This window comes from Condylura cristata, unplaced genomic scaffold (assembly GCF_000260355.1).
Source record: "Condylura cristata isolate star-nosed mole 26May11 unplaced genomic scaffold, ConCri1.0 scaffold00032, whole genome shotgun sequence".
NCBI classification, from domain to species: Eukaryota; Metazoa; Chordata; class Mammalia; order Eulipotyphla; family Talpidae; genus Condylura; species Condylura cristata.
The window spans coordinates 15360164-15387941 of NW_004567133.1; the positions used below are offsets into that span (position 1 = coordinate 15360164).

The 27778-nt window shown below is 33.9% G+C and overlaps 1 protein-coding gene across 1 annotated transcript in view; it reads right to left on the reverse strand.

Annotated features, from left to right (window-relative positions):
- Positions 1-500: 500 nt before the first annotated feature.
- The window catches only part of ATF7IP2 (activating transcription factor 7 interacting protein 2), a 38718-nt gene continuing 11440 nt past the window's right edge, over positions 501-27778 (reverse strand). Inside the window, exons 2-11 of the mRNA XM_004692130.2 lie at positions 25328-26175; positions 24309-24433; positions 20254-20388; positions 19598-19696; positions 18050-18210; positions 9502-9575; positions 8313-8353; positions 7866-7932; positions 2485-2570; positions 501-1334 (exon numbers count right to left, since the gene is read on the reverse strand). Of these exons, the coding sequence (XP_004692187.1) occupies positions 921-1334; positions 2485-2570; positions 7866-7932; positions 8313-8353; positions 9502-9575; positions 18050-18210; positions 19598-19696; positions 20254-20388; positions 24309-24433; positions 25328-26165 (2040 nt within the window). The 5' untranslated portion in view covers positions 26166-26175 and the 3' untranslated portion in view covers positions 501-920. The remainder of the gene's footprint in view (positions 1335-2484; positions 2571-7865; positions 7933-8312; positions 8354-9501; positions 9576-18049; positions 18211-19597; positions 19697-20253; positions 20389-24308; positions 24434-25327; positions 26176-27778) is intronic.

Consider the following 27778-nt stretch of genomic DNA (forward strand, 5'->3'; position numbering starts at 1 on the left):
GTTCTCTGTACTAACTACAGCTTTATCTCCTGAACAGGTCCGCACAGGACATAACTACCGAGTCCCTTAATGTTGTGTTCTTTTTCTAGTAATGATGGCAGCCAGGAAATGAACATAATAGCATTTGGGAATCAGCAAATTAAAGCCTTAAATCTAATGTAGACAGCTCCATTCTCCTCAACTGAAATAGTGGGCTGGATAATGCTTTTAGAAGAGATACTGTATGTTTCTATACACATCACACAATGTCTAACTAAATATGTACATGAATTAAATGGGAATTTATTACAGGGGCCAAACTGAACCCCATGTATATAGATACCTATATACACAAACATACATGCACCTACACAGAGAGACTTGGGGGAAAACCTTCAGGCTACTTCCCCAAATGATTAAATAACCATTCCCTTCCCCAAAGGAAGGGGAAGGGACAAATGAATAGCCCTTAGAATTGAAACAGAATGAGAAGACATTTATTTTTATAAAATCTAGGTGGAGATGCACCACAGGGGTGATCTGGCCTCAGTGACAGCCGATTTTCCCTGTTACCTATATGCCTACCAGCAGGTCACCAAAAGCCACCAGGCCACAGAGGCAGTGGCAGCTGCTGTCTTCTAGGTCCTCTGCTGTAACAGAAGCCCCAGTCACTGAAGGCATCACACATAGCACCACCTAGCGACCAAGGTCCATGATAATATGTCAGAACATAACCCGTTTTCAGTACATGCAAATTGGAAATGCATCAATTCATGACACCAGAGGCCTCTTACAGACAGGGAAGAAGACTGACCCTGTAACAAAGGGTTCACAATCTGAAGTGGCCCTTTAAGAAAGCAAATAGTGTTAGAGGAACATAGTAACAAATCAAATATGGAAAACAACACAAAATATAGTACAGCATATAAATATTAAGGTCATTAGGTAAGGTTTTCAGAAAACCCAGGGATAGATTTTATATCACAAAATGGTCCATATCGCCCAAAAATGTCTTTTGATTGGACAGTAAAGTAATACTTTTTGGAAGCTAAAAACTGAGATAAAGTACAGGCCATTGGGAGTGGTAAAGCTTTAATTTCTCCAATTTTCTTCCAAATCAACTTATTACTAGGGTTCTCATGGCATAAGAAGAGGTGGTAGCTCTCTACGGGAGCACATTTGGGATTAATTTTGGTGATGTTCCAAGTTAAGGCGATGCCCCTGGGTCTCAGCACACGTTTCACTTTGAGCTCAGGCTTCTGGGGTGGAAGCGTGTCTCGGATTTTGTCTACCAGTTCAGGAAGTGGTGGTGGTGGTTCTGGGAGAGGTGGCAGGTGCTTAAAAGATTCAAGAACCTAAAAAACACATTTATAAAAAGTTGAGCAAGTCAGATTAGTTGATTCTGGTTATTTTAAAGTGGTTCATTTCAATTCTACAAATACGTGTTTCCCACCCCTCAATCCATTTATTGAAATCATTAAGGATGCTTCAAGAATATGTGAGGCTGGATCTAGTCTTTTCAAGCATAAGCCTCTTTTATTTTTTAAAAATGATTTATTTATGCATACAAGAGTTGGGGTGTAGGCCAAGTGGTGGGGTGGTGGTGACAGAATTCACCAGAGAAGCGTGGGGAGCAGAACAGGCAGACTGTTTGAAATCCACTGCTGAGGGGAGCAGCGGGGAGATAGAAGGGGTCTGCTGCACCATATGGGTCAGCTCCCTGCCAGGGACTGAATTCATGCTGCAGTGGCTGCAGACAGCTTAATAGTGCTGAGACTTAACCCCTTGTACCACCTGGGAGGTTAAAATTTCAGGGCCTCTCTAAAATTTGGGTTAAAGTGTAGAGGTTCAAGTGCAGCACAATGAAGCTATCAGCAGCCACTGCAGCATGAGTTTGATCCCCGGCCAGGGAGATGACACACATGGCGCAGCAGACCTCTCCTGTCTCCCGGCTGCTTCCCTCAGCAGTGTAGTTCAGTCTGCCTGCCTATTCTGCTCCCCATTTTGTCTCTGGTGAATCCTCTAAGCCCCCCACCCCACACCTCTGGCTTGTACCCCTTATTGTATGCATAAATAAACAAATCTTAAAAAAAAATAAAGATTTTGACACTGGAATATCACTAATCTAGAATAGGATAGGTCACATTCAGGATAAATATCACATCTCATTTTTATTTGTGTGCCTTTCCAAGGAATACTGTGTCCATTTACATGGAAAGTGTCAGTGAATGATTAACACTCATTTCCCGACACCCTTATCAACAGTCACTACTACTCCTTAATAAAAACATCATTTTTAATTTGTTAGACTAAGAAAGTGTATTTGTTTTAATTTCCATAGCTTCTGGGAAGCTTCAGTTTCATTATTTTATTTGTGAAGACAGACAAAGTACATTAAGGTACTTTTTAAGCTAAAATGTGACCTAAATGTTTCATCATGAGTAAAATGGATACCTCTATTCAATCAGAAATGAATTTCCCTTATGAAACATTTCATATCAGTACCTGGGCTGTATTTTTTGCCACTGGAACTGTCTCCTTGGAGATTGAAACAGCTTTTGTAGGTGACTCCCTGGTGGATACTGTACCTTCTGTGAACGAAACAAGGCTTAAGAAATAGCATTTATCTGAAACAATCAATCCCATTGTCTATAAACAAAGAATAGTTTATGTCTTGGGGACATAAACTAAATTGAAAAAAAAAGCAGTAATATAAGAAGATACATTTTTGATAAAAGTTCACGAGACCCACAGGTAAGAAATGCAGGTATTTTTCCTTTAATGTGACGAAATTTCCCCTCTCAAAGGCAATACATCACTATGCAACTGGGAAGTAGATGCAATGCCACACAGGACAGGGAACTACCCTCAGCGGCCTTAGGGGTGGATTCTGTTCTGGAAGGGTAACATGGACAGCTGCAGACAGAGCCACTCATGTCGGGTATGGACAGGTCACATGTCTAATGCTCCGGGATTAAATCTACTGCTGAGGTCTGTGTTAGCCTTGACAATTAGGTGTAAATTGTGGACTGTGAAAACTGGGAGGAGAAGGGACAGAAGGAAGAATAGAAGAGAGATGGTGAGAGGAAGAAAAAAAGGAAGAGAGAATGTGGGGAAGGAGAGAAATAAGATTGCCTGTACTTTATAGGAAACAGATGTGAGAACGGGTTGAAAACAAGGGGAGAGAACATATGGAATGACAAAGAGGGTTTCAAGTTGGAAAGCAGTAGGCTAGGTCCACAATTTTTAAAAAACTTGAACATATTTAGTAACAGTAAAACCATTTAAGATGCAATAAGTATGCAGTAATATAACTGTTACACTTTATGAATCTTCCCAAAAGAAATTTCTTTCACTCATATTTTCCTTTTGACTGACCAGGATAATCAAGACTCTGTACTATACTTCAAAGTTAACTTATATTTCACTATTTACTGGTAACAAAAACCCTTTTTAGAAAAGGTAATAACTGGATGGTTTTAATTTTAAGAGTCTGCATTGCCTTTTTGTAGTGGTTTATCAGAACTAGCCTCATGAAATCATAAACTGTAGGTTAATTACCACTCAAGAGCTGACATGAGTAACTTCTGATAAATTTTCAGAATGAACAGTTTAACACACACACACATTCTAACCATTTCCCATGATTAACATTCCTTCCAGTTGGTCTAGGTCAAGACAGAAACTCAACCTGATGATTACAAATAGGACTTTTATCCCAAACCAGTTAGTGTCCATCGCCTTCATGTCATCAGTGACAGTGTCTTGTAAATGCTCTCCAGCTTTTATCTTTACCTATAGAAAGTGTATGAGGGTTATTTCCATATTTTGTCTCCTCAAAGCAACAACAGGCAGTAACATATTAATCTGAGGCCACATTAAGCGGTTAGGTAAGAATGTGACCTCTGGTTTAAACTTAGCCCCCTGGTGTTATATTTTTCTGGATCTTTTATTGCATGTGTTTAAACATGTAGACAGAGTCACCTACATATATATATTATAAAAAGAAACTTGTAATGTTTGTACTTTTAAGTATTCATAGGTATAATTTACATACAATAGAATATACTTATTTAAAATGAGTTTTGATAAATGTTTGTACATTGGAAAACCATCACCAAAATGAAAACATAGAATGTTTTTATCATCCTGAGTTCTTTAGTATCTCTTCTCAGTCATTCTCTCTTGGCTCTAGGACTAAGGAAACACTAGTGTGTGGTCATGAAAAATGAGATTTTCCTTTTTAGAATTTCACACAAATCAAATCACTCAGTAAACAGAATTGTTTAGCCCAGCACATTTCTGAAATTCATCCAATTGCTGTTTATAAGTGTTGTTTACTGTTATTGCTGAGTTGTATTTAGTTGCACAGATACACATTAGTCTATTTTATTCATTTGTCTGTTGATGGAGATTTAGGTTGTTTCTAGTTTGGGGCTCTTAAGAATAAAGTACTATGAAAATTTATTTAAGTTTTTGTGTTTATAGGCTTTCATTTTTTTCCTGGGAAATACTGAGAGAGGACAAAAAAATATCATATAGTTAGGGTATAGTTCATGCTTTGAGAAACTGCCAAAATACTCCCCCTTCCCTGCTGTATGCCTTGTCTATAGTTGCCTACAAGTTTTGTCTTTTTTTTCTATCTCTAAAACATGAAAGTTCCAGTTACTCCACATCCTCGCCAACACTTTGTATATTTTCAGTTGTTTTCATTTTAGCCATTATAGTGGAAGTGTTAAGGTATCTCAATATAGTGCTGATTTCCCCTTATGAACGAGGAGGATGTTTTCTTGTGCTTATTTTCCATCTCTGTATCTTCTCTAGTGAATGTCATCTATGTGCTTTGGGCTACATTATTTCCTAGCAACTTAAGGTTCTAAGATCTAGATCTAGATCTATTCTAAATCTTTCTTTTTTAATTTTTAATTTTCTTAAATCACTGTTCATTTTTGTACAGTATTTGATTTCTTCCCTCAGGTATAATCCCTGCTTTTATCATTACTTCCCTGTGATAATATTTCTTATTTTGAAGTCTACTTGCTTGACAAGAATACTGTTTACTCCAACTTGCCTATGATTAGTGTATGCATGCTCTTGCATGGTTAATTTCTTCCATTCTTTCAGTTTTAACCTCTTCATATATTTATACTTAAAGTACATCATATTTCATTCTTGTTTTGTTATCCAGTCCAATAATGTTTTTTTAAAAAAATATTTATTTATGCATGCAGAACAGGGTTATACACCAAAGGTATAGGGGCAGTGAGAAGATTCACCAGACACAGAGTAGGGAGCAGAACGGGGACTAAGGAAGGACAATGCTGATGGGAGCAGTGGGAGAGACAGGAGAGGTCTGTTGTGCCATGTAGGTCACCTCCCTGGCCAGAGATCAAACTCGCGCTTAAGTGGCTATGGCTAGCTTAGCATTACTAAGTTTTAACCAGTTGCACCACAAGGGAGGGCCCCAATATCTGTTTTTTAATGGCATGTTCAGACCATTTACATTTGTTCTAATTATCAATACGGTCACATTTAAATTCACCATCTTGTTCTCTATTAGTCTCATATATTCTTTGCTTTTTTGTAGCTTCACTTGGATTTCAGTGTTTTTAAAATTCTGTATTATCTCCACTATGGGCCCATTAATTAAACTTCTGCTTAAAAATTATTGCTCAGACATTATTATTTGTATCTTAAATAACATTATAGTCTGTTCTTTATGTAACACTGAACAAAGTGCTAAAAGCCTCTAAAGTCCTATTTCCATTTCTGATCATCTTTTGTTCTATTGTTGTCTTACAATAATTTCCACAATGTGGTTTAATATACTTTAGCACAGGTCCACTTTCTACCTGATGTTATTTCCCTTTGTCTTAAAGAACTTCACTTACTTACGGTAGAGAAGGAGTGCTAGCACCTTCAAAAAAGTTTTCATTTTGGAAAGATGTATTTGCTGTGTACAGAATTCTTGGTTCGACAGTGATTTTTCATTGAGGAAAATGAATTCTTTGTTCTTCTATATACATTTTGTTTTTATGATTGCTTTTAGGGCTTTTCTCTTTATGAGTTGTTTTCAGGATCTGACTATGATGGGTTTTGATATGGTTTTCTTTGTTTTTACATTCTACTTAGAGTTTCCTGAAGTTTTTAGATTATGTGGATTTGTACTTTTGGAAACTTTTGACCAATGTATGTATGTTAGACTGCTTACTATCATACCATAATTCACTAATGTTCTGATTCTTTTTCCCATGATCCTTTTTCTATCTTAATCTTTAATGTTAGTTTCTTTGCCTGGGAGCAATACATGAGAGAGCATTTCTGGCAGAAGAAATCACGTATGTAGAAATGATAAGGAGAGAGCAGGTCTACCCACCGAGAAGCTATTAAGGTTCATATAAGGAACTAGAAAGTTTTCAAGGTCTTATTTGTTACAAGTTCTGTGTGCTTGCTAAGGAGTTTAGGTTTTATTCTAAAGACAAAACATAACCAAATTTGTATATAAGAAATATTTTAAAGATAGCCTGGAAGCTGCACTAATAGTAATGAGTGGACACAAATACTCATTACTAAGTTAACGGCAATAGAACTTGCTGAAAGTCATGAAATTCTGATATAAGGAAACATCTACACCAAACCTGTCAGCTGTTTAAAGAGACAAAACTGATGGCCATTAACACATACTTCTGACTTTGGAAACTGGGTGAGCTGGTGATAACATTTATCAAAAAATATGGGAAATCATCCAGATGTTATCTAAGTGTACTATATTCAAAACTGAACAATCCACAAGATACTCATATTACCAAAAGTTAAGATCTAGCATGATCTTTCCAATTCGAGGAATGGCTTGTTTTATTAAATGTGGAATGAATGTGTGTTGTTTTTAATGTATCTCAAATCCTATATCATGCAATTTAGAAACTAATCATTAAAAAGTGATTATTTCCGTACAGGTTCCCATTCAGTTTACAAATTTCTATTTCTAATCTTCAGGAAACTGGAAATTAAAGGTTTATTAACAGTCTCACATGAGGTACTTGGAGATTCCAATAGTTCCAACCATTATTTGGGTCCCCAGATGAAATATATGTGGGTAAAGTGGAGTATATACACCCTATATTCACTCCATTTAAAAATACTACATTATTTACAAATACTAACAAAGAGAATTCCATAAATATTCAAGAGCAGTTATTGAAATGAAACCTTATAGTTGGCTACCAGTTTCAGAAGACTGTATTTCAAAGCCTTTTGTTTAAATCTGTGAAAGAGAGCACTCCTTCCCTCTGCAATCACTCTCTCTCTATAGTCATGTGAGGCCCCAGTTCCTATAGCATGCTTTCATATAGCATGTTATAGTTAAGCATCCTGCAGGTTAAAAAAAAAGAGATTCATAATAGTCCAAAGAACCCAAAGTTCTTTCAATGAGTGAATGGTTAAACTATGATACAATCATACCATACTACAGCAAAAAAAAAAAAAAAAAAAGAAGGAATGCTATTGCTAAAACAGCCTGAATGATCCTGCGAGGTGGGAGGTAGGGGCAGGGGATTATACTAAGTAAAAAAGTCAACCCCAGAAGGATACACAGTTTATCATCACATTTATGTAACATCAATGAAGTAACAATTAATAGTAGTGAGGAACAGATTGGTGGCTGCCAGGGGCAGGAGACAGGTTAGCTGGAAAGGGGTGGCGAGGAGGACTGTAGTGGACAGAACAGTGATCTGGTTATGGGGGCAGTTACATGAACGTACACATGTAAAATTATATAAAGCTATAAATACATATGAGCTGACATATTAAAACAAATTCAATAAATGGATCAAATGCACTTTGAGTTGTTATCCTTCCCTCTTTCGTAAAAAAGACAAATCCCTTACCTGTGTTACGGTTCGACTGGCCTTCTTTCGTCAAATCAATCACAGAATCACTTTTCTTCTCTACAGCCTAAGAAGTGATTGTTAAACTATAAGATTTTGCCTCAACAGCAGAAAATATTTTTAAAATAAACACATTATCATTCCAAATTACCAGTTAGACACTAGAGAATGAACATTCTATAAGTGTTTATGTTTAACTCTATGATAAAAGAGAAGCTCATGAAATATTGCATAGGGCTCTGAGAATACTAAGCAGGGTATGAATTAACCTCTTAAGTAAGTTTGTTTATCATTAGTTATCTGAAGTTAAACTTGAATCTGGTTATGTTAACTAGTCAGACAATTTCTCAGAGAATGAATCCCAAAGAATGAATGACAAAGCTGGGTCATCCAACACTTAAGTTATTCAAATAACATTCAGAGACAATATTTAGTACCTACCATAACTTCAGTTTCAGCATCAGGTGAACTGTTAGAATTCCCAGAATCTGAAAGAAAATTACTGAATGTGAATATCTGACAAGTTTATGAGCTATTAAATAATGACATTATATTATAATGGACATTATAATATATGAAAGTTGAAATGCAATGCTAGGAATGTTAATTAATCATTAATTGTATAAACATAAGTAGTTTATACAATTCAATTGACTAGCTATTCCAAACTCAATGGACATCTTTAGAAAAAAAAAATCTAATTTTGGTTTGAAAGGTTTCTATAACTTTAACTATTTAATAACCCTTTATTGAAAACTGATCTATAAGTTAACAGTACTAAAGAATAAACTTGGAAATGTACATACTTTCTATGCACAGAATCTTGCTTTACACTGTACTGTCTGAGATGGCTAAGGAGCATTCTTTATAGAGCCAGTAGAAAACCTCAGGTACTGCCTAATATTCCTTTTAACTGTTTGATTCACAATCTTAACAACCCACAACATGGGGACAATTAAGTAGCTCTAAGTGGTTGTGAAGGTTTCTGAGATTAAGATGTAAATATTAAAAGAGTAAAAAATGAAAGAAAACAACTTTTATATGAGAAATTAAGGGCAAATGAGAACAGTATTTTAAGAGAAAGGAAATTTATGGGAAGCCTGAAGTTAAAAGATTTTTACACAAGTGTAGTAACAGACACTCTAAAGGTAAGTGTTATTAAAAACAAACAAAAAATCAACAAGTGTTATTAAAAAACAAACATTAAAAAAATCAATGATACTGAAGAGTAGTGATTTAAATCTTAGGTATCCCACAGATACTGTAATAGGCTTATATTACAAAAGATTACAAACAAAAGAACAAAAAAGTCAAATAACTTCTACCACTAACAGAAGGCCAGAACAAATTAGTAAAAATAATATATATGAGAGCTAAGTTGTTTTGCAAGTTGCAACCTTATGGACACAGATTAAACAATAAAGAAACAAAACACAAGTCAATAAGCATAAGATTAAAAAACCTTAATTAGGGAATAATTTATTTACTAAGTAATATTAATCAGATAGAAATTAAAACATTTTTGAGAACTGATTTAAAATTACTTATTGACAGATTATACAGTTCTATATTTTAAATAAACACTGATTTGAAGCTTTCTAATTTCACAGAGCATATTTTAATCAACTTAAGATACCTGTTGGATTTGATGTAATTGGAGTTGTCAAATTAGGACTTTCCACAGAAATGAACATAACATCATCATTGTTACTAAAATGATAAAAAAATTAAAAACAAAAATAAACTAAACATGCATTATTACACTTAAATGGGCAATTAGTGGTTAAATTCTTCAAACCTGACATTTCACTACTGACACCTTTTTAATCTAATATTGTGGGGAAAGTACCCAGAAAACCCATGTATCACCAAAAGTTCATGGATATACAAGACACTCTTAAATTTTAATGCACGGTTAATCAAAACATACAATATATAAGTATACACTAAAAAAAACATATGAAATATATAAATGTTCTAGCGCTTTTATGAAAATGAAACTTAAAGCAACCCATTAAAATAATTCTTATAAATATAGGATTATAACAAAGCTATTAAAATTAATTAATGCCACTATTTTATTAGGTCACTATATAAAACATATTTATCACTTACTATTCAACTGAGGGAATGGTAAGTGATACTGATGATGGTTATAGAATAACCTGGTGGGAAGGTTGTCTTTGGCTCCTGTTTGACCCTAACTTTACTGACATTTAAATCAAAACTTTAAAACAGTCTTGCCAAGTTTTAAGTCCATACAGAACACTGTAAGCAGTTTTATTTTCTTGTGTCTGTTTAGTAATTTTAGCTTTTGTATTTAGGTCTATGATCCAATGCAAGTTATTTTTGTAAATGCTATGAGGCAAAAATTGAGGTCACTTTTCCTTTAGCTATTACAAATTTGTTAAAAAGATGACCTTTTCATGATTAAATTACCTTCGCATCTTTGTTGAAAGCTATGGACTATATGTAGCCTCTCTAGTTTGTTGATTTAGACATCTAGCCTTATTACACTATCATTGTCTTAATTACTACAGCTTTATATTATTTGAACTTAGGTATGCATGTCCTCCAACTTTGTTCTTTCATAATACTGTTTGCATCTTGCAGGTCTTTTGTATTTTACTGAAAAGTTTACTATCAGGGAGGGGGTAACGGTGGGAAGAGAGAGAGCAAGAAGGACAGTGTCTTTCATGGTGGGTGTGCTATAGTTACTGTACATGAGAAGGGGGAGATCCTATAATTAAAAGTATTAACAATGTAAAATAATCACTCAGTAAATTTTTTTACATAAATTTATAATCAGCTTGTTATTTTCTACAAAATAGACAGCAGGGATTTTGACTGATACTGCATTAGCAGTATAAAAAGTACTGTGAGTGAATAAACATCTTAAGAACTTTTTCATTCATGAATATGGCAAAATATATTTCACCATATATTTAGGCTTCTTAATTTTTCTCAGCAATACTTTGTACTTCCTTTTAAAATTAATTTTTTTTTTAGGAACAGTTTTAGGTATAGAGTTCCCATATATCCTTTTCATACACATATGACTGCTACACAGTAACTCTCCTGTTCCACCATAGTGGTACATTTGTTTATAACTGATAAACCCATACTGACACATCAATATATTTATCATCACCACCACCCCCAGCACCTGAAGTTCATAGTTTAGGGTTCACTCTTAGATTTGAACACTCATATATGGCTTTTGCTAAGTATATGACATGAATCTACCATTATATCACCATACAGAAGGGTTTCACTGACCTAAAAATACCCTGCTCCTCTGCCTATTTTCCCCTCCAAGCCCTGGAAACATTTGGCATTTTCACTGTCTCTATAATTTTGCCTTTTATAGAATGTTATACAGTTGGAATCACACTGCACGTAGGCTTCTCTGTCTTCTTTCATTTAGTAATATGAATTTTAAGTTTCCTCCATGTGTTTCTCAAATGAGCTTGACGGCTCATTTTCAGTACCTAATAATTCTATTATCTGAATATATTAGTTCATTCATTCACTTATGGAAGGACATTTTGATTATTTCTAAAATTATGAATAAAACTGCATTTTATGCTTTCATTTCATTTATTTTTTTGGCATACCAGTTATACTCTTTCAGTGTTTATCTTGGAGTTTACATTATACATTTTCAACCAATCCAAGTCTACTTTCAGGTAAAATTACACAGCTTCACAGATAAGTAAGTGCCACTTAATAACAAAATCTTCCTAATTGTGACTCCAATTCCTTGTATAATTGCTGTCATTCATTTCACACATACACACACATAAATGTAAGCTTTCTTTCTTTTAAACACACATGCCATTACACTTTTATTATTTTGAACAAACTCATTTGTTGAAACAATTAAGGATGATAAAAATTAAAGTTTTTATTTTACCAATAGTTTAGGTATGTCTTCCAAATTGTACAGTTTATATAGTAGTCTCTGATCATCTTACTTTCAGCTTCCATATGTCTTCTGGATACCATTATGATTTTATTTTTGTCAGTACTGAGTTTCAGCAATCTGATGATGATGCATTTTTTCCATTCTATAGCGCTAACTTTTTTGTGTTTACATTTATGAGTTTAGACTTTAACTCTTGAAAAATTTTAGATGTTACATTTTTTTCCCTTTCTCAGTTAGATGCACTCCTATCATATATATTAGAAAACATGATACTATTTCACAGATTTCTGATTCTCTACTTATTTTAAGTCTTTTTTGTCCCCATGATTTTGTTTGAAGTTTCTAGTGCTATTTTATTTTTTTCAATCAGTAATCTGTTGTTAATTCTATTTAATGTACACTTCTCTTTTTATTATATTTTTACCTCCAGTTCAATTTGGATCTTTTAAATATCCTACAGTTATCATGTTCGTATTTTCCTCTATATTGTAGTACATTTTGAATATACTGATAAGTTTTTTATTATTGTTGTCTGCAAAGTCCATCAACGATATTACTTCTGAGTTGGTTCCTATCACTTAACTCCTTATTAGAGAAATGGGTTTTGCTATTTTGTATGCCTGGTAATTTTTTTTTATTAGATGTCAGACATTGTAAAACTTATGAAGTTGTATGATGGCTTTTTCATCTCTTCAAAGAATTCTGGATTTTGTCTGACATACAGTTAAATTACTCAGGATTAGTCTGAGTCCCATAAATCCTTTTAGCTATTCTGGGTAGACCTACTGGAGACTTTAGGATTAATTTAGTTCCACTACAGCAATACACTCTGAGGAAGTTCATTTTCCATGATACCATAAGGTCTCTCAGCACAGCCAGTGGAGAAGCAAAACATCCCCTCTTGGGTGACCTTTATGAAATGTTTGGCTTTCTTCTTTCCAGTGTTTCTTGGTCTAGTCTTTTATAGTTTTTTATTGCTTGGATATGCAGATCTGTATTGTGCAAATCCAATGATTCAGGGATTTCCTTTGTAGTTCTTCAGAGCTATCTATGTAATTTTCTCTCCTAATTTTTCTGCCTCACAAGTTGTAGCCAACTCAGACTCTCTAAACACAACTAGATCACTAGGCTATTTGGGCTCCTCCTGCTCTTCAACCTGGGGATGCCTGCACACAGTAAGCTGGAACAATGGTACAACGCATTTAATTTGTTTTCCTTCTGTTAAGGAACACAATCTTGTGTAACAGCTCCTTTTCTTTGGGACAATTCATGTAGAATTCAATAGTTCATGGTCTGTAGGAAGCAATTCCTGAACATTCATTTTCACTTTGTGAAATAAGCAATTTTCATGTGCATCACTTAAGAGATTTAACCGAATGATTTTTCCCATATCAAATTTATGGGAGGTCTGACAATAGGCATTGCTTCTACATTCAATACAAAAAGTCTAACAATAGCCATTGTTTCTACATTCAATAAAAAATGTTCAAATATAAATTTTATCTAAGATATTCCATTCTATTCATTATTGGTCTCATCAACTTTATTATATGTATGTATATGTATATATGTATGTGTATATATGTGTGTGTGTGTATGTGTGTATATATATTTCTGCTAGTAATAGCCCTCATATGGAAAGCTGATAATACATTTATTTTGTTGCTAAAGTACAAGGAAGTTGTAAATAATTATTTTCAGATGTTTCTAATGGCAGTCAAAAATCTCTCATAAGTCTTAAAATATTTCCACTATTTTTAGTATTTTTATTTACTGCTATCGTTCAAATTAAGAACCATGGTAAAAAATTACAAATGTATTGTCATGTAAAAGTCTAAGAAACTAAGCAGAAAAGCTTTAAGCAGACTGTAGTTTTGCAATCCTAACAGGCCAAAGAGGAAAGGATTAAAATCTGGGACCCACAAACTTGGAGGGATCCTGGCAAATACTGCAAGCTTTCAGCTGGAATCCATGACATATGACATCTTGGGAGCCAGAAGGAACTAGTGGTAGAAAAAGCCTGACTGAAATAATAATACACCTTAATTTGTACCATTCTCAGAGTAGATTAGGTGATCAGGCCCTCCTCTACCTACCTGAAGAGATAATAAACTTTCTAGAGGAAGATATTTATAGCCTCACCAGTTTTTCAGAAATAATCAAGCCAAAAGACAAAATCAAATGACTGGCACCTGACAGAAAAGCAACAGAAACAGAAGCACAGATAATACAGACATGGGAGTTAACAAAGCATTAGAGTAACTACGATTAATAGTTTTAAGGATACTAAGATTGAGGAAAATTTGTGGCTAGATGGAACATTCATCACAAAAGGATAACCTATGAATAAAAGACTGCTAAAATTAAGAAGAATCAAATAATATATGAAAATATTAAGGAAAAGACTTGAGTACAAAAGATTTGTAAATATAGTTGAAAAAACTTGAGAAGACAGGCAATGCAAAAGAAAAACAAGCAAACCTTGGACTTCATAAAAGATATCCAAATGGCTAACAAACCTATAAATATACTAATTAAAATATAACAGCTTCATTACTAGAAGGAAATACAAGTTAAAATCAATGTGATGCTATACATAATACCACAGTGACTTAAATAAGAGAGGCAGGTAATACAAGTCATTGGCAAGCGATATATACATACACACACACACACACACACGTGTATATATGTACATTCATCAAAAGATATGTAAAGAAATGTTCACAGCACAGCACTGTTTATAATTTCCCCAACCTGCAAACAACCCAGATATCCTTCAACAGTTGTGAATCAGTTAAGCATAGTATATTTATTTGACAGACATCATATAGCAAAGAAAACAAATAATTGCTGCTAAGCAACAGCATGGATCTATCTGAGAATACATAGCTGGGCAAAAGAAATAAGACACCAATGAATTTATTTACAAAAAGGTGAAAAACAAGCAATAAGTTTTGGTTAGAAGTTAGAATGGGGTTGCCTAGGTTTATGTGGGGGTAGGGGTTAGAAAGGAAACTAGAGTGAGGTATGAGACAGATGTCACTAGTGGTATTTTTTGATCAAAAGGATATTTCACTGACTGTAACTATTGTATGTGGAGGTATTATATGTCAGTGAACCATTAAAAAGTATATCTGTGTAATATATACACAGATAAAGCTGTTAATGCTTATCCTGAGATATCTGTCTAAAATCTGTAAACTAAAGATTAGAATTTCCATGAATATATAATAATTATGTAAATTTCATGAAACTGTCCCACTGACTGCTACCATAACAGCAATTATTTAAATAAGTGTGTCTGGGAAGAAAACTAAATGCTATCAATGATTTTCATGGTTTCCTGGATGCATCTAGTAAGTTTTCTACTTGCATATTATCTTAGAGGAAAGTGTCTAGAATTAGTAATTACATTCTCCAGATTGTGTTATTATATAGTAGTTTAAGAACATGGATTCTACAGACAAAATTGTTTGCATTTAAATCCCAGCTCTGCCATTTACTAGCTCAGTGTTTTGGGACAAGAAACTGTCAACTTCCTCAACTGTAAAAGAGGGATAAATTTATTTTTAAGATAAAGTGAACAGACAATGATTAGGAAGGAGCACTTGGAAACAGAAGAAATTTCTTAAAATACGTATCCAGTATGTTATACAAGTGGCGCCATCAGGCATCCTTCTAATTTGTATCTCAGACTGAATACTTCCAATGTCTCACCATCAGACTTGTTAAAGGTTTTATAGATACTCTTATCAGATTTAAGGATAATTTACTACTCTTACTCCACGTTTGCCAATAACTTGTTTTTAATTATAAGTAGATATTTATCAAATCCTAGATGTACTTGAAGCCAATGACTATTCTGTTTCTGGCAAATTATTTATTTTTTTGTTAAGTCAGCCATGAAGCATTTCTGGGACTACCTCAACTTTTATACATTGTTGAACTTAGCTTACTAATAACTTGTTTAGGATATCTGCGTCTATTTCATAGATAAAGGGCAGATAGCAATTTTCCACTTTTGCAACATTTTAAGATTGATTTTAGTATCAGAGTTATGCTAGTCTCATAAAATAAAGAATATTTCCTCTTTATCCTTTCTTGATTATTTGAAACTGATGCCATTTGTTCCTTAAAAAGTCTCCTGAAATCCTTGAACTCATCAAGGTTACACATTTGTTACACATAGTTACTCTCATACTCACCATGGACTGAGAGTATTGCCTAAAACAGTTTTGGAATTTGCAGATTCTTCCTTAAGCATACAGGGTAAGGTGAACTATTCATACCATTGACACAAACCAATGATGAATTTGTCACATTAGTATATAAAGTACTACTTTAATGGTGTCTTTTTCATTTTCATCACACAGAACCTTTTCTGTCACTTTCAGTTTTAGCACATATATCAACAAATGGTAACAACAAAAATGCATTAAAATGTGACTGTTGCTTTCATCATCTAAATAAATGTCTTCTTCATAGCAGCCTCCTGGCTCAAAGCTAAAATGTAAGCTCAATATAATGGAGTATTGGGGTTTCTTCTGAAGAGGCAAAATTATGTGTTAAATTCCTAAGAATCTACTGTAAACAATGTAGATTTGTGATGTTTTTCCTTCTGTTTATAGAATCCTTGAGTATGCATAGTTATTTGGGGGAAAGGATGTTGTTCTGCAAACAATAGACATCATTTATTCACTTATTTTGGGTTACATATTCCTTTTTAAAGGCTGAGGCTGAGGAATAACTTAACATGTAAAAATAAAACATTGAGTCCTTCCTGGTGGCACGTGTTAAAGTGCAGCACTATAAAGCTTACCCTCAACTACTGTAACACAAGTTTGATCCCTGGCCAGGGAGGTGACCCATGTGTTGTGGCAGACCTCTCCTGTCCTGCCCACTACTCCCTCCAGCAGTGTACTGCGATCAATCCTCCTATTCTGTTCCCCACTCTGTCACTCTGCCTCTTACAGCAACCCCCCCCCCCCCCTCTGGCCTGTACCCCAGTTCTTGTATGCACAAATAAATAAATCTTAAAAAAAAAAAAAAAACTAGGGCCTTTCCTGGTGGTGCAACAGGTTGAAGCGCAGCACTGTGAAGCCATCTGAAGCCACTGCAGCACAAGTTTGATTCCTGACAGGGCATGGCAGATCTCTCCTGACCTGCCCACTGCTTCCCTCAGCAGTATATTTCAGTACATTGCCTGTCCAATTTCCTGCTCTTCTCTGGTGAATCCTCTTAACTCCCACATGTTTGGCTTGTACCACAGTTCTTGTATACATAAATCAATCTGATAAATCATAAATTAAAATCTATAGGGCATATTAGAAGTAAATATTAAGAGTAAATAAATCCAAAACTTTTGCGAAGCCCAGTGAAATAACCACTAAAATACTTTCCCACCAGTCACCCCACTCCAGTCCACCTCTGCCTTTGAATATCAAACCCAGGCCAGAATCACCAGTCTTTTTTTGGTGATTTGCCTCCCTCAGGGCACATGGGTTAAAATCTCAGCACAATCAAGCTATTGCCAACCACTGCAGCATGAGTTCAATCCCCAGCCAGGGAGCTGATCAGCAGGAGAGTGTAGGAGACCTCGCCTGTTTCCCGGCTGACCACCCGTCTCAGCAGTTTATTTCAGTAGATTTGCCTGTTCTGCTCCCCACCCTGTCTCTGGTGAATCCTTTCATCCTCCGCACCTCTGGCATACAACCCAGTTCTTGTTCTTGTATGCATAAATAATAATAAATCTTAAAAAAGAAAAAAAAAAAGAACTATTGTTTTCTTACCAGCTCCTAAAGAGGAAATTAGGTGTCTCAGTTGCTTTGTAACCAAATTAGACTAATAAGTTAACCTATTCACTTTAATTTGAAGTTACCATGATACTTCCAGCATGCAAAGAGCTCATTTAGGTACTTTTTGCCAGGTTATTCTTACTTTTCTTTGGAGTTTGTTTAACTACTATTTCATAGGCTATGATTTTTCCATGGATATACTTGTAAACTATTGGAATGATCTAGTTGATCACTCTATTTACTATACCAAAGATGAAACACAATGAAACATTTCATTATCTAACCTACTTAACATTTTAGTACTATTAAAACAATAATGATAAAAGCTTCTATTCCTTCATAATAGAAAAATTGTGTTCCTATGGAGCTTTAAGCTACTATATGCATAACTGAGAAAACAATGTATATTTTTACAGGCATATAGTTAAACATGTTTGTTTATTTGCAGAAGTGCCTACCTTTCAGAAACAGCCTCATCATGATCTGATGACAAAACCTTTTCACTTGCTTTTTCTGAAAGGTTAGAAGACTTATTAGTCACAGAAGTCTTTCTTTCATCTGGACTATTATTAACTGACTCTTGACTCTTATCCAAATGAATGGGCTCTGAGTCTGTAACCTGTTAAGTGGATAAGGAAAAAGCAGTTGAGAGGAGGGTGACCAATTGTATTCTTCTACAAAAAACTGATGGTAGGTGTGTTTCGGGATAATATGGATGGATGGATAATTATGCTGAGTAAAGTCAGAAAGTGAAAGACAAATAGATGGTTGTACCTATCTGTAGACTATAAAGAAAGAAAACTGGCAAAGCCAAAAATCACTCGTAAAAAAAAGCTGTAAAAAATATATATATAGTGGATGCCAGAGAAGAGGAGCAGAAGTCTCAGAGAACAGGAGAGGAAATGTGACTGTGCACTGGCCTCTACAGTGGAGGATGAGTGAAGCACTTGCTGAGGTATGAAGCTGGACTCCCAAAATTAGAGTTATGTAAATGACAAACAATACTTTTTGAAAGTTTTTTGAAAAAATAAAAAATAAAGTTCTAGCAACACAGATCAAGAAAACAGATTACCTACATCAAGTGAAATACACACCTGTAAATAAGGGAATATTGTCAATAACTTTATACCAACAAAATTTACCAGCTTAGATAAAATGGACAAATTCCTTGTAAAGATTAACTTACAAAACTGATACAAAAATGAAACAAAGCAATATGAACCGCCCTATACCTAGTGATTAAATTTTCAAGAAAAAGATCTTCCTACAAAGAAAGCTCCTTGCAAAGATACTTCACTATCTGATAAAATTATCAAACATTTAAGGTACAAACTTAAAAAATCAGGGAGAGAATGCTCCCCACTTCATTTATTAAGGCTTGCTAAATGATACCAAAGCATGTATGAATAAAGAATATTTTCATATATAAAGACACTATAAGAAATAAGTTCAGTGAAAACACACACATACACATACACACATTGAAGACTGCAGAAAAATTTTATATAAAAATACAAGCAGATGCAAAAGCCTGCTTAATGATACCCACACTGAAATATTTTGGAAATATACATTGCAGAGTGTATTTTGATAAAACATACATGAATTATATATAGTACCTATGAATCTTCCACATATAAGATGGCTTAGTGGATGAAGAGACAGATGGAGAAATAATAAACATAAATATATTAAAATTGTAAAGGTAGAATTTACATGTTGAGCGGCTTTGCTGCGTATGTTTGAAACTTCTCATTGTGATAAAATAGTGGGGGAGGGGGCGTGCTGAGGGGGGGGCAAAATTATCATACTACTTTACTAAAGAAATACAAGTAGCATTCATTTTTGGTTACTTAAGGATATCTTACCAGAGAGAACATCACAGGAACATATAAAGTATACATTTATTATTGCTTAAAGCCTTATGTCTAGTTTGGAGGTACAGTAATTTCTTATAATAAAAAGTAGTTCAACAAAATTATTAAAACCCATGTGTTTATACCAACCTTATAGGCTATATTCTTGGATAATACATTTGGTTCTAAACAATTCTTTTGGGATAACAAAACCGTTTTAACACGTCTTTGAAGTTTTGCTATTTTTGCCTAGAGGAAAAAGATAAAAACAAATAAATATGAAATGGGATAATAAATAGCCTCACATACAGAGGGAAGACTATTAGCCACAGTAATTCTGAGAGAGACAGGCATCTAACCAAATAAATGAGGTTTTATACAAGGCAGAGATAGGCATGATGTTTGATGACAGTATAACATTTAAGAACAGATGATAAAAACATCAAATTTAATTTCTAAAATAAATACTGGTAGACACACCAACTAGCAAGTAACCTCAGAAGAAAAAAAACAACCAGAACCTTGAAACAGGTTTAATATACTCTAAATACAGAATATATATTCTGAATTAAAAATATGCCTATTATTAAGCCTACCATTAACATTGAATACTGTTATTTCTAAGAGCATTTCCCATGGGAAAATATTGCTGAGGTATAACAAATTCTATTGTTAATGGTAAGTGTATCAGGCCTGTGGCAAGGGGTTAGATTTGCATCTGCTTTTTACTTTCCTAAGTTATAAAATATAATCAAATTCCACTTTTTACAGAACTCAAATGAAATCAAATGAAATTAGAAACTTACGAAGAGTTTATCAGCTATCGCTTCATGTTTATTTCTGCACTGTGTCTTCCCAATACGTTCAGTCAATTCTCTCAGTTTGTTATCAAACAGTTTGTAATTTATGCTACAAATCTCCTGTCGAATCAAATGTTTGACCTAGAATTTTAAAATAAAAACCAAAACATCCCATGTTTCAAATTTTAAAAGTGATTTATTTTCTACTATTTAAAAACTTTGTTCTTTTACTGTAACCAATAAATTTCGTATTTTTATGTTTATATTACTATACCAGTAAGTTTTTTTTTTTAAAGTACACTATCAAATTCTGTACAAAACATCTTATACTTAAAAATACAGACAGGTTAGAAATTACATTTATATCCTTTATGGACTATAACTGAAATCCACTATTCCTTAAAAAGGAACTTTATTTATCTGAAAGCAAGAACCCCATGAAAACACTGGTTGGCCTGCCACAGAATACAGGGAACCAAATTATGACAGCATGAGCCTTGATGCTGCCATTAACATGACAGATGACCTCTGAGAAGTCATGACCTCCTTGAGCTTCATTTCCCTTGTTCATAAATGGGTAGATGATACCCATATCAATGGATATGAACATCAATGGCTTTTTAAAAGATGGTTAAAAAAAATAAGTTTTTAAAAAACTTTCTCATAAAAAAGCCATGAAAAAAACTGAGTTGATATGAAAGAAATAAATCTCTAAATCTTTCTTGCAGTTGTTAAAGGGGGTGATTTTCCTATGTTAAAACTGAAAGAAGCCAGGAACAATTAGGTAGTGACTAATGCTATCTAGTGTAACACATGCTATTATAATAAATTGTAGTAGCTATCACATGAAACATTGATGTACTTCATTAGCTGTCTGTATTTTAGAAAAATGACTGACCTATTTTTCAGGGAGCATAATTAATCTCAATACCCACTGATGTGAACATCTCTGCTAAGCCAAACATTAGAAACATTCACTGTAGGTATTTTGCTCAATGTGCATCTTCCTATAAGCAATTTTCAATTTATATTTAATGTATTTATTAGTATTATATATGTCTTTCTTTTAATATCTTGCTCCTTGGTTCTTGCAATTAGAACAGATTTTCTATGTTAAACTCTACACTAATTACCAACTGGATGATGAACTATATTTGGTAATTTTGATTATTCCCAAAGTTTTTCTTTTTCATTTCCAGTTGTTCTAACTTATCATTATTCTCTACTTGATTTCTCCTGTAATGCATCATTAATACTTAGTTTCCCCAAATCAGAAATTGTTCTTTTATTTCTAAAATTTTAAAATATTTGATAAAATTAGCAAGTGCTCAAGATAGAGGTCTTAAGTAAATAAACGCTCAGAAATACACACTATCTTTACTGACAGTGACTGCCCAGCCTCCATGTATGGTTTTTATGGGTTGTTTCACACTTGTCAATTCACTAGCTGGAATCTTGGAGAAACATAATTAAATGTTTCGAGTCTAGTTTAGTGTTTGTATCAAGTATTTAGTATAAGTATTTAGTAATTGCCAAGTTTCCCTGATTAAGTATAACGGGATTCTTACTAAGAATCACAAACTCCTAGGACTTACCATGTATTCCCCAAAATGAATTTCCTGAAAAACCCAAAAAGGTGTATAATTAACCACTAATGTGGTGCCTGTTTCTCAGGTAACTCTGAGAAAGACATAACCTAAAGCAAGTCTTCAACTATTAGTAAGCCAAAGAAACCACAATTTAAACAAGTGACCCTGGTGAACGGGATGAAGCTAGAAGCTTAAAATTTGGTTATTTTGGACTAAATGCCCACCAAAGGTTAATTCCTTTTTGTTAGATTGGGTATTTGTTGTCACTTAGTAGTAATATTCCTCATAAAGAAGACACAATTACCTCTATCAAATACCTCGTCTCTTTCACCAATGGTAAATTCCAAAATTACAGAATCATATGAAAGTCTTAGCTATACCTTGTAAAGGGAGCCGAATGGCCTAAAGACTGGATTATATATCTCTAACATGTAACCATTCTATAATGGAGAGTAAACAACTTGGATTTTAAAAGAAAAAAAACCTTCTACTTCAATAATTTAATTGGAATCAATGAACCTTATGAAACCTCAGAAGAAAAGAGCCAATAGCTCTGGGACACTTTGGATATGGAGAAATTATGTCAGTGTGGAAAGCCAGATGCTACTGAGATTCTAAGAATAAATAGATATGGGGGAAAAGACAGAAATAGTGCTTTAGAGTTAACAATATGAGCAGTTGTTAAGAGAACTGAGACTAAACCAATGATTTAGAGGTGAGTAAAAAGATAAGAATTAGCAAAAACCCAAGTTTTCTTCGAGCATGTGCAAAAAACTTCTTGGTAAGGGCATAATAAAAATCCTGTGTCCCCTATACTTCACACTTTCCATGTCAACAAAACTAAGTATTTTGAAATTTAGATAACAGTATTGAAAGCGTCTTTCATGCAGCAAAATTAGTGCTTTAAGATCAAATTGTCTTTATATAGCCTCACCAGAACTTATTTCTGAATTCAACTATTTATTACTAGGAATAGGACTCAGATGGAATCCCCCACCTTTTCTTTTTCTTTTAAGATTGGTTGATCGCTTTATGCATGCATACATACAAGAACTAAGGTGTAGGTCAGCGGTACTAGGGGTGAGAGGATTCACCAGAGGTAGAATGGGGAGCAGAACAGAAGGATCTACTGAAATAGTCTGCCTAGGGGATTAGTGGGCAAAACAGGAGGTCTCAAATTTATGCTGCAGGTGACTGAAGATAGATTGATAGTGCTGAGACTAACTACTGTGCCACCAGGGAGGCCCTTCCAATCTTTTCTTAAGCAAGATTCATGCTTACCATAATTTTGCTACCCTTTCCCTGAAAGTAATAAAACATTCAGATATTTTTTGTTAGTGTCTCTAAAGCAAACAGGAGGTCAAAAAGACAAAACTTTGACTCAACATTTAAGTTGGTTCTGTATGAGTCTCTCAAAAAGTTTTCCATTTATTATGTGAATACACACTCATCTTAATATGTAACTAAAACTGTAATGGTGGGTCCTCTCTGGTGGGACAATGGGTAAAAGCACAGCACTAAGAAGCTACTGCAGCCACTGCAGCACGAGTTTGATCTCTGGCCAGGGAGGTGATCACATAGCATGGCAGACCTCTCCTGACCCACCTGCTGCTCCCCTCAGCAGTGTATTTCAGTATATCTGCCTGCTCTGTTTCCCAATCTGTCTCTGGTCCCCTGCACTTCTGGCCTGTATCCCAGTTCTGTATGCATAAATAAATAAATTTTTAAAAAATAAAATTACAATGATCTGCTTTAGAAAACCATGTGTTTAATTTCTGAAACATTTAGCTGGACAGTTTGAACTGGGAAATCCTGGTCCATTAAAATTTATAGATATTAATCTACTATAGGATGACTTTCAATTGTAGCATTCTTATGGTAGTAAATAGTAAAACATGATTATCAAAATAGATTCTGATTATGAGACTACTAAAATTGAAGCTCATTCAACTCAAGAGTTCATCAGAAATATATGGAAACTATAGTACAAAGAGATGAAGAGACAAAAGTGAAAGCAAAATGCGTATTTAATAACTATAAAGCAAAATGCCAGATAATAGAACATGTCTTTAAAATAGGGTTCTGGGTTGTCTGAGTCTGTGAAGTAGCAGTCAATTATAATAAGGTCCACAAACAGCTAAAGCTGGAGATCAAAGAACTTCATGACAAGTAGAAAAGAAACTGGATTGTTCACAGCAAAGGTCAAGAAAAGGAGTACCTGACTCACAAGAAATTTGGAAGTAATATTGACTATTCTTTACCACAGCAGTCTATATACATATTATTTCCCTAGGTTACTCTACATGGTATCACATTCAGGAAACTAAGGTGTTTTGGTAATGTAAATACTTTTTTCTAATACATTCATTTGCTAATTTGGTTTCATGCAGTGATCAATGAACCTTTACTTTTTTTTTTTTTTTACTAATAAAAGGTAGTTTCTAAAGTAAGTATTTAGCCCCAATATTTTACCTGCTCCAGCAATGCTGTCTGCTTTTCCAGAGCTACACACATATTTTCATTAATTTGATCTGAAGTTTTCATGCGCTTAACATTTTCTTTGTTATCTGAAAACATCCTCTTCTTTTGATTATGGCCTTGGGGAAATGGAAAAATCAGAGATAAAAATATGCCTTCTAGTGAAGGCAATAGGGGAATCCTCTAATTTAGGAATCTTCAACGAAAGGATAAAAACTAATGTGACTGTAACAGCATTAAAAAAAAAAAAAGGTTAACTATATAAAAAATTCTGACAACTTAGTCCTTAAAAACAAAACAAGGCTATGATTCTGGTCTCAGCTACACTTTTCCTTAAATCTTAACACATATACACCAACAAAAAATGAGTAAGTTATAGCATATAATTCTCTATAATTACTAAATGGTCTCATTTTAATAAAGAGTTAACAAGACTGGTCTACATAATTTTTAAGCAATTTAAAGTTCACCTTATTAAATGATTATTTTGTAGCCTAGAAAAGAACACAAATAAAATGCATTATTTTATTCTAATATTAGCCTATAGAACACCAACTTCTAATGAAATTACTTTTGCTAATGATTTATAACCATAGGACATTCAATTGTAAATGTATCTATTTTTATTATATATCAGCTGATAATTGACACATAATTTACACAATTTTAAAGAAATGGGTTTGCCAATAATTAAAAAAAAACCTTTTTCAACTAAGATTATTAGGCTAATAAGGAAAAATTCAAAACATGAACTTGTAGATGAAATAAGCCAGCTAACTGCTAAAAATAGCATTTAGACTTTTTGTACTCACTAGAGAAAGTGACTGTTTCATTTTTGGCCAGAATTTACTTCCCTTTGGACACTGAGGATATCATTTCCCCCTCACCAGAATAAGTAGTTCAGAAATAAGATATTATGAAATCATTATCATCCTTTACTTTTTTTTACCTGTGCTCTTTTTCTATGTCTGTGACTATAAGGTCACCTACAAGATGCATAGATATACACTTACTGTTAGTACTATCAGTGTCAAGTGATGATAGGCATGTCGAGTCTGTATTTTCACAATTTGAAATGCTGGAATGACAGGTTCTGCAGGATTCTTCACTTTTCAAAATGTTAGCAGCACAGTTATTGGAAATGACTGAATTAACTAATTTAGTCATTTTATCAACAGCCACAAAATGGGTGTCAGAACATAAGCTGTCATTTTGCTTTTTATCATATGACTGAAAATTGGAGTTTATTTCTAAATAAGAAACAATGTTGCTGATCCTGTCATCATCCAAGGAATTGATTACTACGGACTTTGACATCTGAACTACACTATTCAATACACTGGACGGAGAGCAAATAGATTTCAGGTTATAATTGTCTTCACGTTGTTCAAAAAAGGATCTTGTTACATTTGTCTGACATTCAAAATGGTTTTCAGAAGAGTTTTGTGAATCTTTTGCTTCTTGCATGGAAAGTTTCCTGGGAGATTCTCCTGTTTCACTTGGCTTTTGGTAAGGACACACAACTTGTTCTTCAGCATATCCCAATCTTGTTTCTGAATCAACAATTTGTTGTACTGAATTCTGAGAGTATACTTTACTTTTCTGTGGGCATACTGAATTTTTGCTGGACTCCGATGAGGAAACATCATTTTCAAAAGGTCTACATGTGTTACTTATGATACTGGTACATGAATTCTGATGACCACTTGATAAGCCATTCCCAGTCACTGCTGTTTTCACGTTTTCACAATTCTTTGACTTATTCAGTTTCTCTACTTGCTTCCGGCAACTTGGAGGCATTGTTTTTTTTGCTTTTAATATCTTCCGTTTACTTCTTTCTGGACTTGCCATCTTTCATAGCCTAGAATTTAAGATACTGTATTTAAAAGCATTCTTCAGCAGACAAATTATTCATTGACAACATTAAAATAATGTTGAGACTATCTCTCCATATTTAGATACACTTATGGAAACACATTTATTTTAATGTCACTGAAAATGTATAATAAAAACTTTCATATATAAATCTAAATTGTGTAATTTGAAATTTATATTGTCAGTAACTATTAACAATATTGTATCACCTCTATAATCATGCACTTCAAATTTAATCATTCAAGTAAGCCATAGTTGAATTAATCTAAAGATTAAACTGCATGTCTTTATAAAAACAAAGTTTTATATAAAACATTCCATTTCCATATTGGCATCTCATAAGAGTCCTAATTTCTAAAATAAATAGTAAAATGCAGGACTAATTTTCAACAGTCATGAATACTAGCATGAACATTACTATATACAACATGATACTAGTTCAAATTAGTATAATTTGGGTTGTGTTATACTTAGTTTTTAATACTTCTCACAATTAAAAAAAGTCAACACAACAGAGAAAGATTATTTTTTCTTCAGTATCCACATCAAGTTTGATCTGAACCACAGGTAGGTAAATGGCTTAAAGAAAAGGAATACTGCCAGTTTACAAAGGCATAAGGAAAAAAAAGAATTCGAAGAATATATTGACACACATGACAGACCAGTACAGAATTCCTACTAAATTCGAAGTCAAAGACAAAATTTTGAACCTTTTAAGCTGAGCACATAACCCAGCAAAAACTACCAAAATATTTTTTCCCATTTATCATTATTTCTTTACTTAAAGCTTCATTTTCTATATTCTTTTTATTCAAGTTTGATTGGGAAGAGTTCCAACAGATATGAGATCTAAAGGCTGAAGTGAATATTTAGAACAAGAACAAAAATCACAACTTTAGGTGCCTCCCTGGTGGCGCAAGGGGTTAAGTCGCAACTATGAAGCTATCTGCCAGTGAAGCACGAGTTCCATCCCTGGCTGGGGAGGTGACCCACAAGGCATAGAAGACCCCTTTCTGTCTTACCCACTGCTCCCCTCAGCAGTGTATTTCAGTGAGTCTGCCTGTTCTGTTCCCCATCTGTCTCTGGTGAAACCTCTCACACCCACACCTCTGGCCTGTAGCCCAGTTCTTGTATGCATAAATAAATCTTTAAAAAAAAAATCACAACCTTAAAAACCTGTATGTTTTTCATATGGTAAAGTTTCCCTTGTTCCTCCCAAAAGCATACTTTCATTAAAGGCCTGATACATTATAAAATTCTATTCCAATATGCCTGCATATTTGTCTCTTCATGATCACAATTTTCATATTCCCATGGAGAGAAAGGATAAACCAAGCCTTTCTTCTACCATGATTATTTTTCAGTTGATAATCTTAATTCATTTCAAGCAGCTTCACCTAAAGACATTTTTTGTTGTTGGTACTATTAGAGTTTTGTACCCTCTACATACAAAAATTTATTTCAAAGGTAGGGATTCCTGCATTAAAAAAGAAGAAATTGCTATAGGAATTTGATGTGCTATGTTTCTGAATATATTTTTAACAAGAGATAAATATTTGCTTGACCAAAAAATCCACAAGAATTAAATT